Consider the following 12,984-nt stretch of genomic DNA (forward strand, 5'->3'; position numbering starts at 1 on the left):
GCGTCTGATTTTTGGCAATTTTCTCTGCGAAAACGGGCTTATCGATAAGACTTTTTCTGAACCGCAACCAGCCCAAGCAAAATGGTGCTTGTGTCTCATTGGCGGGCTCTGTAACCCAACTTTGTCGCTATGCCCAATGCAGGATCCCTGCCTGCTGACGACCCCCCCGGAAAGCCTGGGACCAGAGGGAAGGAAGGTTTGCGCGCAGCTTGGCTGCTCTTAACAGATCGCTCAAAAAGTGGTTCCCGCACACGGCAACTGGCTCCTGCCACACAACAAGCGAACCTTCATTTTTCCTCCCCTCTGCGCGTCAAGCACACGAGCTTCTTCTTCTTCCCCCATCGCAGCTATCCCGAGCCGAGATCCCCTTTCTCCTTGTGCTCGAGGGACTGCTTACCTTTTAATTGCGCAGCTCAGTGACTTGCATCGCTAATCCCCGCGACGACTCCTTCGCTTCTCCTGGTTACCCCGTGGAGCTCCACCGAACCCCCTTTCAGCGAACGTCACTTTCGGTTCCCACGCTCCCTGCTTCCACCCGCCGCACTCAGCAACTTTTGACAAGTTGGCTGCTTCTCTCCGTTGACCGCGCGCAGCCGAGCGCATCGAGATCACCATGGCGCCGGCTCTGCCCATCAAGTTCCAGGAGCTGCTCCAGCTCAGCAGCCTGGGCGTCAACCAAACCGCCATTACATTCAACACTTGTGTACGTCACGCAATCCCCCTCCGACGTTTGCTTGTTCTGTCGTTGCATGTCTTTCTAACCCATGTTCTGGTGACAGACCCTAGAATCAGATTCCTTCATCTGCATCCGAGACAAGAAAGACGAGGCGTCATCCCCCGAAGTTATCATTGTCGACCTGAAGAACGGCAATAATGTCATCCGGCGACCCATCAAAGCCGACAGCGCAATCATGCACTGGTCGCGCCAAGTTATTGCCTTGAAGGCTCAGTCCCGCATGCTTCAGATCTTCGATCTGGAGCAGAAGCAGAAGCTCAAATCCACGACAATGGGCGAGGATGTGTCGTTCTGGAAGTGGGTCAGCGAGACGACGCTTGGTTTGGTCACAGAGAGCGCCATCTATCACTGGGATGTTTTCGACCCGACCCAAGCGGCACCGGTCAAGGTGTTTGATCGCGGCCCCTCTCTTCAGGTACGTCTTTTGGTGCTGGTCCGGTAATGGCGAGTCTTGTCCTAACAGCACCCCGCAGAACAACCAGATCATCAACTACCGGACGAGCGCCGACGGTAAATGGATGGTTGTTGTCGGCATCTCGCCGCAACAAGGCCGGGTGGTCGGTGCGATGCAGCTATACTCCAAAGATCGCGGCATCAGCCAGGCCATCGAAGGCCACGCCGCCGCCTTCGGCACGATCCGGCTGGACGGCGCCCCTGAAGACACCAAGCTGTTCACTTTCGCGGTGCGGACAGCCGTGGGCGCGAAACTACACATTGTCGAGGTTGACCACCCCGAGACGAACCCCGTGTTCGCGAAGAAGGCCGTCGACGTCTTCTTCCCGCCAGAAGCCAGCAATGACTTCCCCGTTGCCCTCCAAGTCTCACAGAAGTACGGTGTCATCTACCTCATCACCAAGTACGGCTTCATCCATCTTTACGATCTCGAGACGGCGACGTGTATCTTCATGAACCGCATCTCGGGCGAGACCATCTTCACGGCCTGCGGGGACAAGGAATCGAGTGGCGTCATCGGCATCAACCGCAAGGGTCAGGTTCTCTTCGTTAGCGCCGATGAGAACACCATTGTTCCCTATGTCCTCGAGAGCCACGGCACCGAGCTAGCGCTCAAGCTAGCGTCGCGTGCAGGCCTCCCCGGCGCCGACAACCTCTATCAGCAACGGTTCGAACAACTCTTTTCCAGTGGGAGTTACCAGGAAGCTGCCAAGGTCGCCGCGAATTCTCCGCGGGGTTTCTTGCGGACGCCGCAGACCATCGAGCGGTTCAAGCGCCTCCCCCAGCAGCCGGGCCAGATGTCACACATCCTCCAGTACTTCGGCATGCTGCTTGACAAGGGATCTCTGAACCAGCACGAGACGATCGAGCTCGCCCAGCCGGTGCTGGCGCAGAACCGAAAGCAGTTGTTGCAAAAGTGGCTCGGCGAGAACAAGCTCGAATGCTCGGAGCAGCTTGGCGACATGGTTCGCCCCCATGACATGAGCATGGCACTCGCCATCTACCTGAAGGCCAATGTGCCTCACAAGGTCGTTGCTGGCTTCGCCGAAACCGGCCAATTTGACAAGATCCTCCCCTACTGCTCTCAGGTGAACTACCAACCCGACTTTGTCCAGCTACTTCAGCACATCGTTCGCGTCAACCCGGAGAAGGGTGCCGAATTCGCCACGTCGCTTGCCAACCACGAGGGTGGCTCGCTCGTTGACCTTGAGCGGGTAGTCGATATTTTCCAGTCCCAGGGTATGATTCAACAAGCTACCGCTTTCCTCCTCGACGCTCTCAAGGACAACAAGCCCGAGCAAGGCCACCTTCAAACCCGACTTCTGGAGATGAACCTCATCAATGCGCCCCAAGTCGCAGATGCTATCCTCGGCAACGACATGTTCTCCTACTTCGACAAGGCCCGCATTGCGTCTCTCTGCGAGCAGGCAGGGCTCTTGCAAAAGGCTCTGGACCTGTACGAGGACCCCGCAGCCGTCAAGCGGGTGGTCGTCAACATCGCTGGCACACCAAACTTCAACCCCGACTGGCTCATTGAGTACTTTGGCCGTCTCTCTGTCGAGCAGTCCGTCGATTGCCTTGACGCCATGATGAAGCACAACATTCGCCAAAACCTCCAGTCCGTGGTTCAGATCGCCACCAAGTACGCCGAGCTTCTCAACGCCCAACGTTTGATCGATCTGTTTGAGAAGTACAAGACCGCCGAAGGCCTGTACTACTTCCTGGGCAGCATCGTCAATGTCAGCGAGGATTCTGAGGTGGTCTTCAAGTACATCGAGGCCGCCACGAAGATGGGCCAGATCCGCGAGGTCGAGCGCATCTGCCGTGATAACAACGTCTACAACCCGGAGAAGGTCAAGAACTTCCTCAAGGAAGCCAAGCTGAGCGAAATGCTTCCCTTGATGGTTGTCTGCGACCGCTTCAACTTTGTGCATGATCTCGTGCTCTATCTTTACCAGCACCAGCAGTTCAAGTCGATCGAGATCTACGTGCAGCAGGTCAACCCGTCGAGGACCCCCGGTGTTATCGGTGGACTGTTGGACGTCGACTGCGACGAGAACATCATCAAGGGCCTGCTCGCCACAGTCAACCCCGTGTCGATCCCCATAGACGAATTGGTTCAGGAGGTCGAGACTCGTAACCGACTCAAGCTGCTCCTCCCATTCCTTGAGGCAACCCTGGCTGCCGGCAACCAGCAGCAGGCGGTCTACAATGCCCTAGCTAAGATCTACATCGACTCCAACAACAACCCCGAGAAGTTCCTGAAGGAGAATGACCAGTACGACACACTCACAGTCGGAAAGTACTGCGAGAAGCGGGATCCAAACCTTGCCTACATCGCTTATCGCAAGGGTCAGAACGACCTGGAGCTGGTCAACATCACCAACGAGAACGCCATGTACAAGGCTCAAGCGAGGTACCTTCTGGAGCGGGCTGATCGGGAACTCTGGATGTTCGTCCTCAGCGAGAACAACCTCCACCGCCGCTCTGTGGTTGACCAAGTCATCTCGACGGCGGTGCCCGAGTCAACAGATCCCGCCAAGGTCTCCGAGGCAGTGTCGTGTTTCCTGAATGCCGATCTCCCGGCCGAGCTTATCGAGCTCTTGGAGAAGATCGTTTTGGAGCCGTCGCCTTTCAGTGACAACCAGAACCTCCAGAACCTGCTCCTGTTCACTGCCGCCAAGGCTGACAAGGCTCGCGTCATGGACTATATCCACCGGCTCGATAATTTCGCTGCAGACGAGATTGCGAACGTCTGTATCGAGGTCGGCCTGCACGAGGAGGCGTTCGAGGTCTACAAGAAGATTGACAACAAGGAGGCCGCCGTCAATGTCCTCGTGGAGCACGTGGTCAGCATCGATCGCGCTCAAGCGTACGCTGAAGAGGTCGACATCCCCCAGGTCTGGAGCAAGGTTGCAAAGGCCCAGCTCGACGGTCTCCGAGTAAGCGACTCGATCGATTCGTACATCAAGGCCGAGGACCCGAGGAACTACGAGGAGGTCATCGAGGTCGCCGTCGCGGCAGGGAAGAATGAGGAGCTCATCAAGTATCTCCGTATGGCTCGCAAGACGCTTCGCGAGACCGCCATCGACACGGCGCTCGCCTTCTGCTATGCCCGCCTTGACCAGCTAGCGGAACTGGAAGACTTCCTGCGGGCAACCAACGTGGCCAATGTCGAAGATTCAGGAGACAAGGCCTACTCGGAAGGTCTCTTTGAGGCAGCAAAGATCTTCTATACCAGCATTTCCAACTGGGCCAAGCTCGCCACGACCCTGGTACACCTCGCCGATTATCAGGCCGCCGTGGATTGCGCGCGCAAGGCCAACAACATCAAGGTCTGGAAGGAGGTCCACGAGGCGTGCGTTGGCAAGAAGGAATTCCGCCTTGCTCAGATCTGTGGTCTTAACCTCATCGTTGATGCGGAGCAGCTTCAGGCTCTTGTCAAGCAGTACGAACGCGAGGGCTACTTCGACGAGCTCATCAACCTACTTGAGCAAGGTCTCGGCTTGGAGCGTGCTCACATGGGCATGTTCACCGAACTGGGCATTGCCCTGTCCAAGTACCACCCTGAGCGGTTGATGGAGCACCTCAAGCTGTTCTGGAGCAGAATGAACCTCCCCAAGATGATCCGTGCCTGCGAGGAGGCCAACCTGTGGCCTGAGCTGGTCTTCTGCTACTACCACTACGACGAATTCGACAATGCCGCACTCGCCGTTATGGAGCGGCCCGAGAACTCTTGGGAACACCAACAGTTCAAGGAGATCACGGTCAAGGTGGCCAACCTGGAAATCTACTACAAGGCCATCAACTTCTACCTCGAACAGCACCCATCTCTTTTGACGGATCTTCTGCAAGTGCTGACTCCTCGGATCGACGTCAACCGGGTAGTCCGCATGTTCCAAAAGTCCGACAACTTACCGCTCATCAAGCCGTTCCTTCTCAACGTCCAGTCGCAAAATAAGAGAACGGTCAATGATGCGATCAACGACCTTCTAATTGAGGAGGAGGACTACAAGACCCTCCGCGACTCTGTTGAGAACTACGACAACTATGATCCTGTCGACCTCGCTGGGCGCCTCGAGAAGCACGATCTGGTATTCTTCCGCCAGATTGCGGCGAGTATCTACCGCAAAAACAAGCGGTGGGAGAAGTCAATCAACTTGTCCAAGCAGGACAAGTTGTGGAAGGATGCGATCGAGACTGCTGCCATTTCTGGCAAGCCTGATGTTGTCGAGGAACTTTTGCGATACGTGAGTTTCTGGCCCTCCCTTTTGTCGTTTTCTGGACCCTGCTAACGTTATCGCCAGTTCGTGGACATTGGCAACCGGGAATGCTACGTGGGTATGCTGTACGCGTGCTACGACCTGATCCGGCCCGATATCGTCCTGGAGCTGTCGTGGCGCAACGGCCTGAACGACTTCACCATGCCGTACATGATCAACCTGCTCTGCCAGCAGACCAAGGAGCTGGCCACGCTCAAAGCGGACAACGAGACCCGCAAGGCCAAGGAGAAGGAGCAGGAGAAGGTCGAGGACAACACACCCATCCTGGGCGGCAACCGCCTCATGATCACGGCCGGTCCCGCCGGTGGTGGCTCGCCTGCACCGTATATGCAGCCAAATGGATTCGCGCCCCAACCGACCGGTTTCGGCTTCTAGAAGGTTGCCCCGGTAGTGTTTGAATGTCCCTGCCTTTTCGATCCGTATCAAGGTCGTTGGTTCTATCCGCTCGGGACTCGGCAGAAAGCCGGCGAGCCCATCAAGGTGTTGGAACTGACTCCAATAAGTTAGCAAAGTCCTTAGACAGGCACAAAAAGGGAAGATGAGAACGGGGTTGGGATTGCGGCAGCGTGGGTGGGTGGATTTTTATGGGTGAATTGGAGTCGCTGCCAAGCACAACTCTCGGGAGATTTCTATGTGCTACTAGCTATATCTGTATGATAGAGTTCTCTTGATCGGTTTATTTACTCGATTTTTGATGCTCCACACTTGGATGCTTTTACGTGCGCTCGATGTTATTCTCAGATGTGGTTATTGTCAACAACATAATAAGGACACCTTTCCAAGACACTCCATCCAAACCGTCTTCCCCAGACCATAAGCACGCCGGAACCCAAACCTTCAGCATACAGATGGCAACTACAGTTCAAGGTAGAGCAAGAACAGTAATTCCAACGCTAGCAATGCCAGCACTATGTGGTATTGTCAGAGACCATCCACCCCGTGCTAGATATATAGACCGACTGAGCAACTTGCTACTACCGGACTGCAAGAGAAAGATCACTCATCAAGAAAAGAATTAGCATGAACTGCTCAATGAAGTCTCTTCTTGTCCTTTCTCGATCTGATTACGGTATTCCGGTCCAGAACACAACACGAGTCTCTCCCTCTCCAAAGGCTGCCATGTCGGTTCCTCGACTCGGCCCTTATTTCATCACCTCGATCCGCTTCTTATCCCAATCACATCACGGGTAGCGATTCCAGTTTCTCGGGCAAAAATTGTGGTATGAGGAAAAAAGATTTGGCAACTACCTTGCTTTCCCATCTACATGACCGAGCAAGCTCTTACCAAAAAGATGAAAGAGCTATGCTAACCGAAATCCGAGAAATCCACGCATAAAAGCATCGCTCATTGTTTCTTTTTCACCCCAGCCTTACTCGATTTAGCCCTTGACAATGCGGCACACCAGATCGGAACCGTCGACCGAATCGCCTTCCTTAACCGCCAGCGAGGAGACAACGCCGTTATGAGGAGCAGAGATAACCATTTCCTGTTGAGATGACAAAGTTAGCAAAGTGGATGTTTCTCGCCCGGATCACGAGAAGAAAATGGGAATTGCAAAATAAAACATACCATCTTCATGGCGCTCAACACGGCAAGCGGGTCGCCCTTCTTGACCTCGCTACCGTCGTGCACACGCAGCTCGACAAGCACACCGGCCATGGGGGCGCCGACCTGGCTCGAGTCGGTTGGGTCGGCCTTGGGCCGGCTGACGTTCTCGACCGATGCCTTCTTGTCGTCCACCGTCACCTGGCGGACCTCGCCGTTCATCTCGTAGAACACCTCGCGCTGGCCGGTGTTCTCCGATAGGGGGCCCACGGCGAGCAGCTTAAGGATGAGCACCTTGCCCTTTTCAAGTTCGACGTGGAACTCCTCGCCAATCTCGGGCCTGGAGAGGAAGTACTTCGTCGGCAGCACCGACAGGTCGCCGTACTTGGCCACAAATTTCTTGTACTCCTCGAACACTTTGGGGTACATGATATAGCTGGCCACATCGCACTCAGTGACGGTCCCCCCGAATTTGCGGGAGAGCTCCTTCTTAACCTTGGCAAAGTCGACGGGCTCAAGGAACAGGCCAGGGCGCTTGTCCAGCTTACGGCGGCCGCGTAGAGCATTGGTCCGGAGGGGCTCGGGGAAACCCCCGTAGGGCTGACCCATCATGCCTTCGAAAAATTCGAGCACTGATCCGGGGAAGTCAAGCTCCCCAGCACGGGCCTTGACATCCTCGGGCGAGAGTTTGTTGGAGACCATGAACTGGGCAAGGTCGCCGACAACCTTAGAGGTAGGCGTGACCTTGACGATATCGCCAAGGAGGTCATTGGCGTGCTCGTAAGCCTTCTTGGTCTCGAGCCACTGGGAACCGAGGCCGAGCTGAGCGGCCTGGAACATCATGTTCGTGAGCTGGCCACCCGGAATCTCGTGCTCGTACACCTCAGGGTCAGGGCCCGCGAGGTGAGCCTCGAAAGGAGAGTAGAGGAGGCGGAGCTGCGACCAGTAGGTGTCCAGGGCACGGACATGGTGAACATTGAGACCAGGATCCTTGTCAGTCCCGTCAAGGGAAGCAAGAATGGCGTTAATGCTGGGCTGTGAAGTCATGCCAGACAAGCTATCAGTAGCAGCGTCGACAGCGTCGGCACCAGCCATCGCGCAAGCAACCATGGAGGTAACACCGGTACCGGCCGAGTCGTGAGTGTGGACGTGGATAGGTAGGTCAGGGTACTTCTTCCGGATGGAGCCGATTAGGATGGTAGCGGCGTGGGGCTTGAGGACGCCAGCCATATCCTTGATGCCTAGTACATCAATATCGAGCGCAACCAGCTTGTCGACGAGGTCGAGGTAGTATTCCAGGTTATACTTCTTGGCAGGGTTGAGCATGTCACCGCTGTAGCAGACCGTGCCCTCGCAGACACCGCCTGCCTTCTGCACGGCCTTGATGCCAACCTCGAGCTGGTTGATGTCGTTCAGAGCATCGAAGACGCGGAAGATGTCGACACCGTTCTTCTTGGCTTGGTCTACGAAGTGATCGATGGCATTGTCGGGAAGAGAGGCGTAGGCGACACCGTTGGCGCCGCGCAGCAACATCTGGAAAGGAATGTTGGGCACCAGCTTGCGCATCTTGCGGAGACGGTCCCACGGGTCTTCGTACAGGAAGCGCATGGCGACGTCGAAGGTGGCGCCACCCCAGCATTCCAAGCTATAGAGATTGTGGAGAGCATGGCTGGTCTCCTTAGCGATGTTCAGCAGGTCGACAGTCCGCACACGGGTCGCGAGCAGGGACTGGTGAGCATCACGCCAGGTCGTGTCCATGAGCAAGCAGCCCTTGTAGTTGCGGACAGCCTTGGCGAATGCCTTCGGGCCTTGCTCTAAGATGATATTGCGCCAGCCCTTGGTGCAAGGTTGCGAGGTGTCGATCTTATTTCCGGCCTGATCATATAGCGAAGGGATGATGATATCCCCCTTGAACTTGGGCTCACCAATCTGGCCCTTGATGCTGCTTCCGTTGACAGCAACGTCGCCTAGGTAAGCTAGCAGCTTCTGGGCTCGGTTCTGGCTCCCGACAAGGTCGAACAGGGACGGGGTATCATCAATAAAGGTCGTCCAGCAGGTGCCATCAATAAATGTAGGGTGAGTAAGGAGAGACGCCAAGAATGGTATGTTCGTCTTCACTCCACGGATGCGGAACTCGATCAGGGCACGGAGTACCTTCCGGCGGGCAATCTCATATGTGGATCCATGGCATGAGACTTTGACAAGCATGGAGTCATAAAAAGCTATTTTTTCCGGAACAGTTAGTAAAGCTTCCAATCTGTATGAGACCAGGAGAGACGAGGAGAGATGAGAGATTCCAAAAGCCCAGGTCTAGGGTGTAGGGAGGGGTCGGCAAAAGCAAAAAAGAAGAAAAGAGATAAGGAAAGTAAGAATAAGGAGGGAAAGAATGGGAAAAGAGAGCACTGAGAAGAAAAGAATGAAGAACGAAGGACCGATGAAAATAAATAGAAAACGGGCCCAATAAAAGAAGATGGCGATGATAGTATGAGGACTGTAGGTCGAAAAACCAGGCTCGACGGAAGGAAAGCAAAGGACAAGGGAATAGGGTAATGGTACTTACGCGTAATGACAGCACCGGCAAAGCCATTACCACCGTCAAGACGCACACCGTTGCCGCCGGCGGAGCGGTACACCTCAATCTTGCCCGTGTCCGGCTGGAAGTTCTTGGCAGGATCCTCAGTGGTGATGCGGCACTGGATGGCGAAACCGCGCGTGGAGATGCGGTCCTGGGTAAGCCCAAGCTGCTCGAGGGTTGCGCCGGCCGCGATCTGGATCTGAGCGGCAACGATGTCGATGCCCGTGATTTCTTCAGTGATAGTGTGCTCGACCTGGATACGCGGGTTGATCTCGATGAAGTAGTAGCGGTTCTGCTGGTCGACTAGGAACTCGGCAGTGCCTGCGTTGCGGTACCCGACCGACTTGGCTAGGCGGACGGCATCGTTCAGGATCGAGTCTCGGACATGGGCAGGGAGGTCCTTAGCCGGAGCGATCTCGACCACTTTCTGGTGTCTCCTCTGGACGGAGCAGTCGCGCTCATAGAGATGGACAATGTTGCCGTGGTTGTCGCCGAGCAGTTGGACTTCGATGTGCTTGGGTTTGTCGAGAAATCTCTCTACGAAGACAGTCCCGTTGCCGAAGGCACTTTTGGCTTCGGATGTGGCTCTCTCGAACGATTCCTTCAAAGAAGCTTCGTCGCGCACAACTCGCATGCCACGGCCGCCGCCGCCATAGGCCGCCTTGATGATGATTGGGAAGCCATATTCGTCTGTGAACTTCTTGACCTCCTCGAACTTTTCAACTGCGCCCTCGGTGCCAGGCACCACGGGCACCTTAGCGGCGATAGCGATCTTCCGTGCCGAAACCTTGTCACCAAGGGCGTCGATAACTTCTGGTGATGGTCCAATAAACTACATACGGGACGAAGTTGTTAGCTATTGAGCGGGGGTAGGAAGGACCTGTGTACTCACGATAAGGCCGGCCCTCTCAACCTTGCGAGCAAAGTCGGCGTTCTCCGATAAGAAACCATAACCTGAGAGAAGCACGGTCAACACGAGCCCCCTGATGGAACAACCAGTTCGACTTGGCTTACCGGGGTGGATCATCTGGGCGCCATGCTCAACCGCAATCTTGACGATCTCGTCGCTAGCAAGATACGCGCCCACGGGCGTGTACTGCCCACGCTTGCCAATAACGTATGCCTCGTCGGCCTCTACAACACGTTATCAGCGGACGGGCCTCGGGAAATCAGAGATCAAGGGAGTGGTGCTTACTCTGCCTGTGCATAGAGAGACGGTCCTCATAGCTACATAATCAGCAATCGGCCGAGAGACGAGCGAGCCGAGGCGCTCACCTGAAGACGGCGATGGTGTGAAGTGAAAGTTCGTGGGCCTGCACAACGGCTGTTAGGTCTCGACAACTAATGCCTGCGATGATGATGTCCTTGGGTGTGACGCACTGTTCTAAAGATCTGTAGAGGAAGGAAGATCACGGTGAGCACGCCATCACATGATCGCAAGACGGTTGCGCAGGCCTGAGCACACATACACGAATTGCTGGCATGCACAGGTTAGCACGGCTGCTGGAAGAGCACAAGTGCTTAAGCATGTTGGGGATACTCACGGATTTCACCTCTGTTTGCAACTGTTGCCCACAATGCCTCTGTTAGCGCCGACTTCTATAGAGGGCAATTTGAGACCGGGGTTGGTCACTGTCTTCGGGAAGCTGCAGCAGGAACCGCCCCCGAAGCTTCGGCTGGGACAGGTGCGTTTACTGACCCAGGATCTTGTTCAGTTGCATAATGGTAGAGTTCGCCCGGATGCGGTGCACCGTCTGCGCCTCCTTGGGGACCTCGCCCTCCTCGAAAACCTCCTCATACTTGTTGGTTGGGCTTTCGGCCGCCATGATAACTCAATTGCTGCGCGGTCTGACCGTCAATTGCAAAGAGGAAGGCCGATGGAGGGAAGAGGAAAAAAGGAGGAAGAGAAACAAAGACGGGCGGATACTTTAGGAGGGGAGGTTGGCGCGCGACTTGCAGTTTCGCAAGGGTATGACGGTGACGGCGGGGTAGCAACGCGATGCGATGGTGGGGTAGGTTGAGTGGGTGGGATGCCCTGCTGGAGCTCCGGCTATTATTGTAAGAGAAAAAGAAATAAAAGGGCTTAGCTTCCCTGTGACAATGGTAACTCGACAGCTTGGCAATGCAAGACGGACGACGGGAGGACAACGACTGGGTGTAACAAGCGATGCTCCAAGCAGCAGCGTCCTGCAAAACACAGCTGGAGGGGCGCAGGAGCTGCCAATGGGGCAAAGGAAGGGTATGAGGGAGAAAAGGAAAATTCCTGGCAAACCACAGGACCAGGGGGGGATGAGGGGATTTTGTCTCTCCTAGGAGCAAGAGGAGCAGGGCAGTCCCTCTAACCCAGGGCCGGGCAGCTTTGTCAAGCTTCTCTGCCAAGTGGGAACCAGAAAAGGTTTAAACGCATCACACTCAACTGGGATCCCAACATAAGGTTTCCGTGGAATCGAGCCCCAACTCCTGTGCGGTCACAGGTGCCCCATGCTTCACGGCGGCACTGGGTAAGTGTCCGAGGTATGTACTGTACATGTCCCTGGGTGGTACGCACACCTACCTGCGATAACAATCTGCTGCGTCCCAAGCGCGTTATAATGTGCTTAGATGAACTCTGTCCGACTCCTCCAATCGGACTTGACTGAGAAGTAGCAGGGGCCCGCCGATGGTCAGCGATTGACTCTCATGTCCGAGGCAAATATCGATTCTTCGGAGCTGTTGGAAGGTACCTCGAGCCTAATGGAGAAGACTGATCACGTTCCTATTCTTGGCAGCTGCTGTTGATAGTGCACGGGTGCCAGGCGCCTGCCAGCCTTGCCTGACAAGCTTCCGAGATATCTAGCACTAGCCAATTGGACGCCGGTTATCGGAGCTTACACAATTCTCAATTGACAGGCGGCGCGAATTTGCACCAGAGAGGAATCCCACTTTCATCCCTGTGTCTCCGATGTTTGAGTCCAGCGGGGCAGCTGGGACTCGGTAACTCGGCTGTACGTAGTCTCAAGCCGATTGCCTCGCCAGCTTTGCGCCTAATGCAAGTTGGGGACGGCTTGTCGGTTGCAGATGCACCTCAAGTCGGATTGGAGAGCCCGTTTCGAGTCAACCGCTCTCCTAGCCAACCACAGAAGACGTTGTGTAAGTCTTTCTGCCAAGTATTAAGAGAAACCCCCATACTCCCGCAGGAATACGATGGGGGTCAGCCGGAAAGCCGTCGATATCCTCACCAGCATGCGTGGAATGGCCGCACCTCTACAGCGTTCATCCAACATGCCAATGCCTGTGGTCGCCGACGTCCGGGACACCATCAGATGTTCCCATGGCGCCCATGACAGTGGTCTGTCGGTTGTTTTCGTCTAGCCGAGGATAAGTTGAGTTAGGTACCCAAAGACGTCTAGAG

At 55.4% G+C, this 12,984-nt stretch overlaps 2 protein-coding genes across 2 annotated transcripts; one reads left to right on the forward strand and one right to left on the reverse strand.

Moving 5' to 3' along the window:
* Positions 1 to 613: 613 nt before the first annotated feature.
* On the forward strand, positions 614 to 5,847 carry CHC1 (Clathrin heavy chain; the record flags this gene model as incomplete). The annotated part of the gene is made up of 4 exons (XM_071056406.1): positions 614 to 703; positions 780 to 1,151; positions 1,210 to 5,439; positions 5,497 to 5,847. The coding sequence occupies 4 exons, from the start codon at positions 614 to 616 to the stop codon at positions 5,845 to 5,847; spliced, it is 5,043 nt and encodes a 1,680-aa protein (XP_070912507.1).
* A 1,004-nt stretch (positions 5,848 to 6,851) lies between these two features.
* PYC1 (pyruvate carboxylase) lies at positions 6,852 to 11,419 on the reverse strand (the record flags this gene model as incomplete). The annotated part of the gene is made up of 10 exons (XM_071056407.1): positions 6,852 to 6,959; positions 7,043 to 9,240; positions 9,579 to 10,425; positions 10,486 to 10,547; positions 10,608 to 10,727; positions 10,789 to 10,820; positions 10,869 to 10,906; positions 11,063 to 11,070; positions 11,138 to 11,158; positions 11,293 to 11,419. The coding sequence occupies 10 exons, from the start codon at positions 11,417 to 11,419 to the stop codon at positions 6,852 to 6,854; spliced, it is 3,561 nt and encodes a 1,186-aa protein (XP_070912508.1).
* Positions 11,420 to 12,984: the final 1,565 nt, after the last annotated feature.

The sequence above is a fragment of the Madurella fahalii genome, assembly GCF_045866475.1.
Source record: "Madurella fahalii IFM 68171 DNA, scaffold_1, whole genome shotgun sequence".
Lineage (NCBI taxonomy): Eukaryota > Fungi > Ascomycota > Sordariomycetes > Sordariales > Madurella > Madurella fahalii.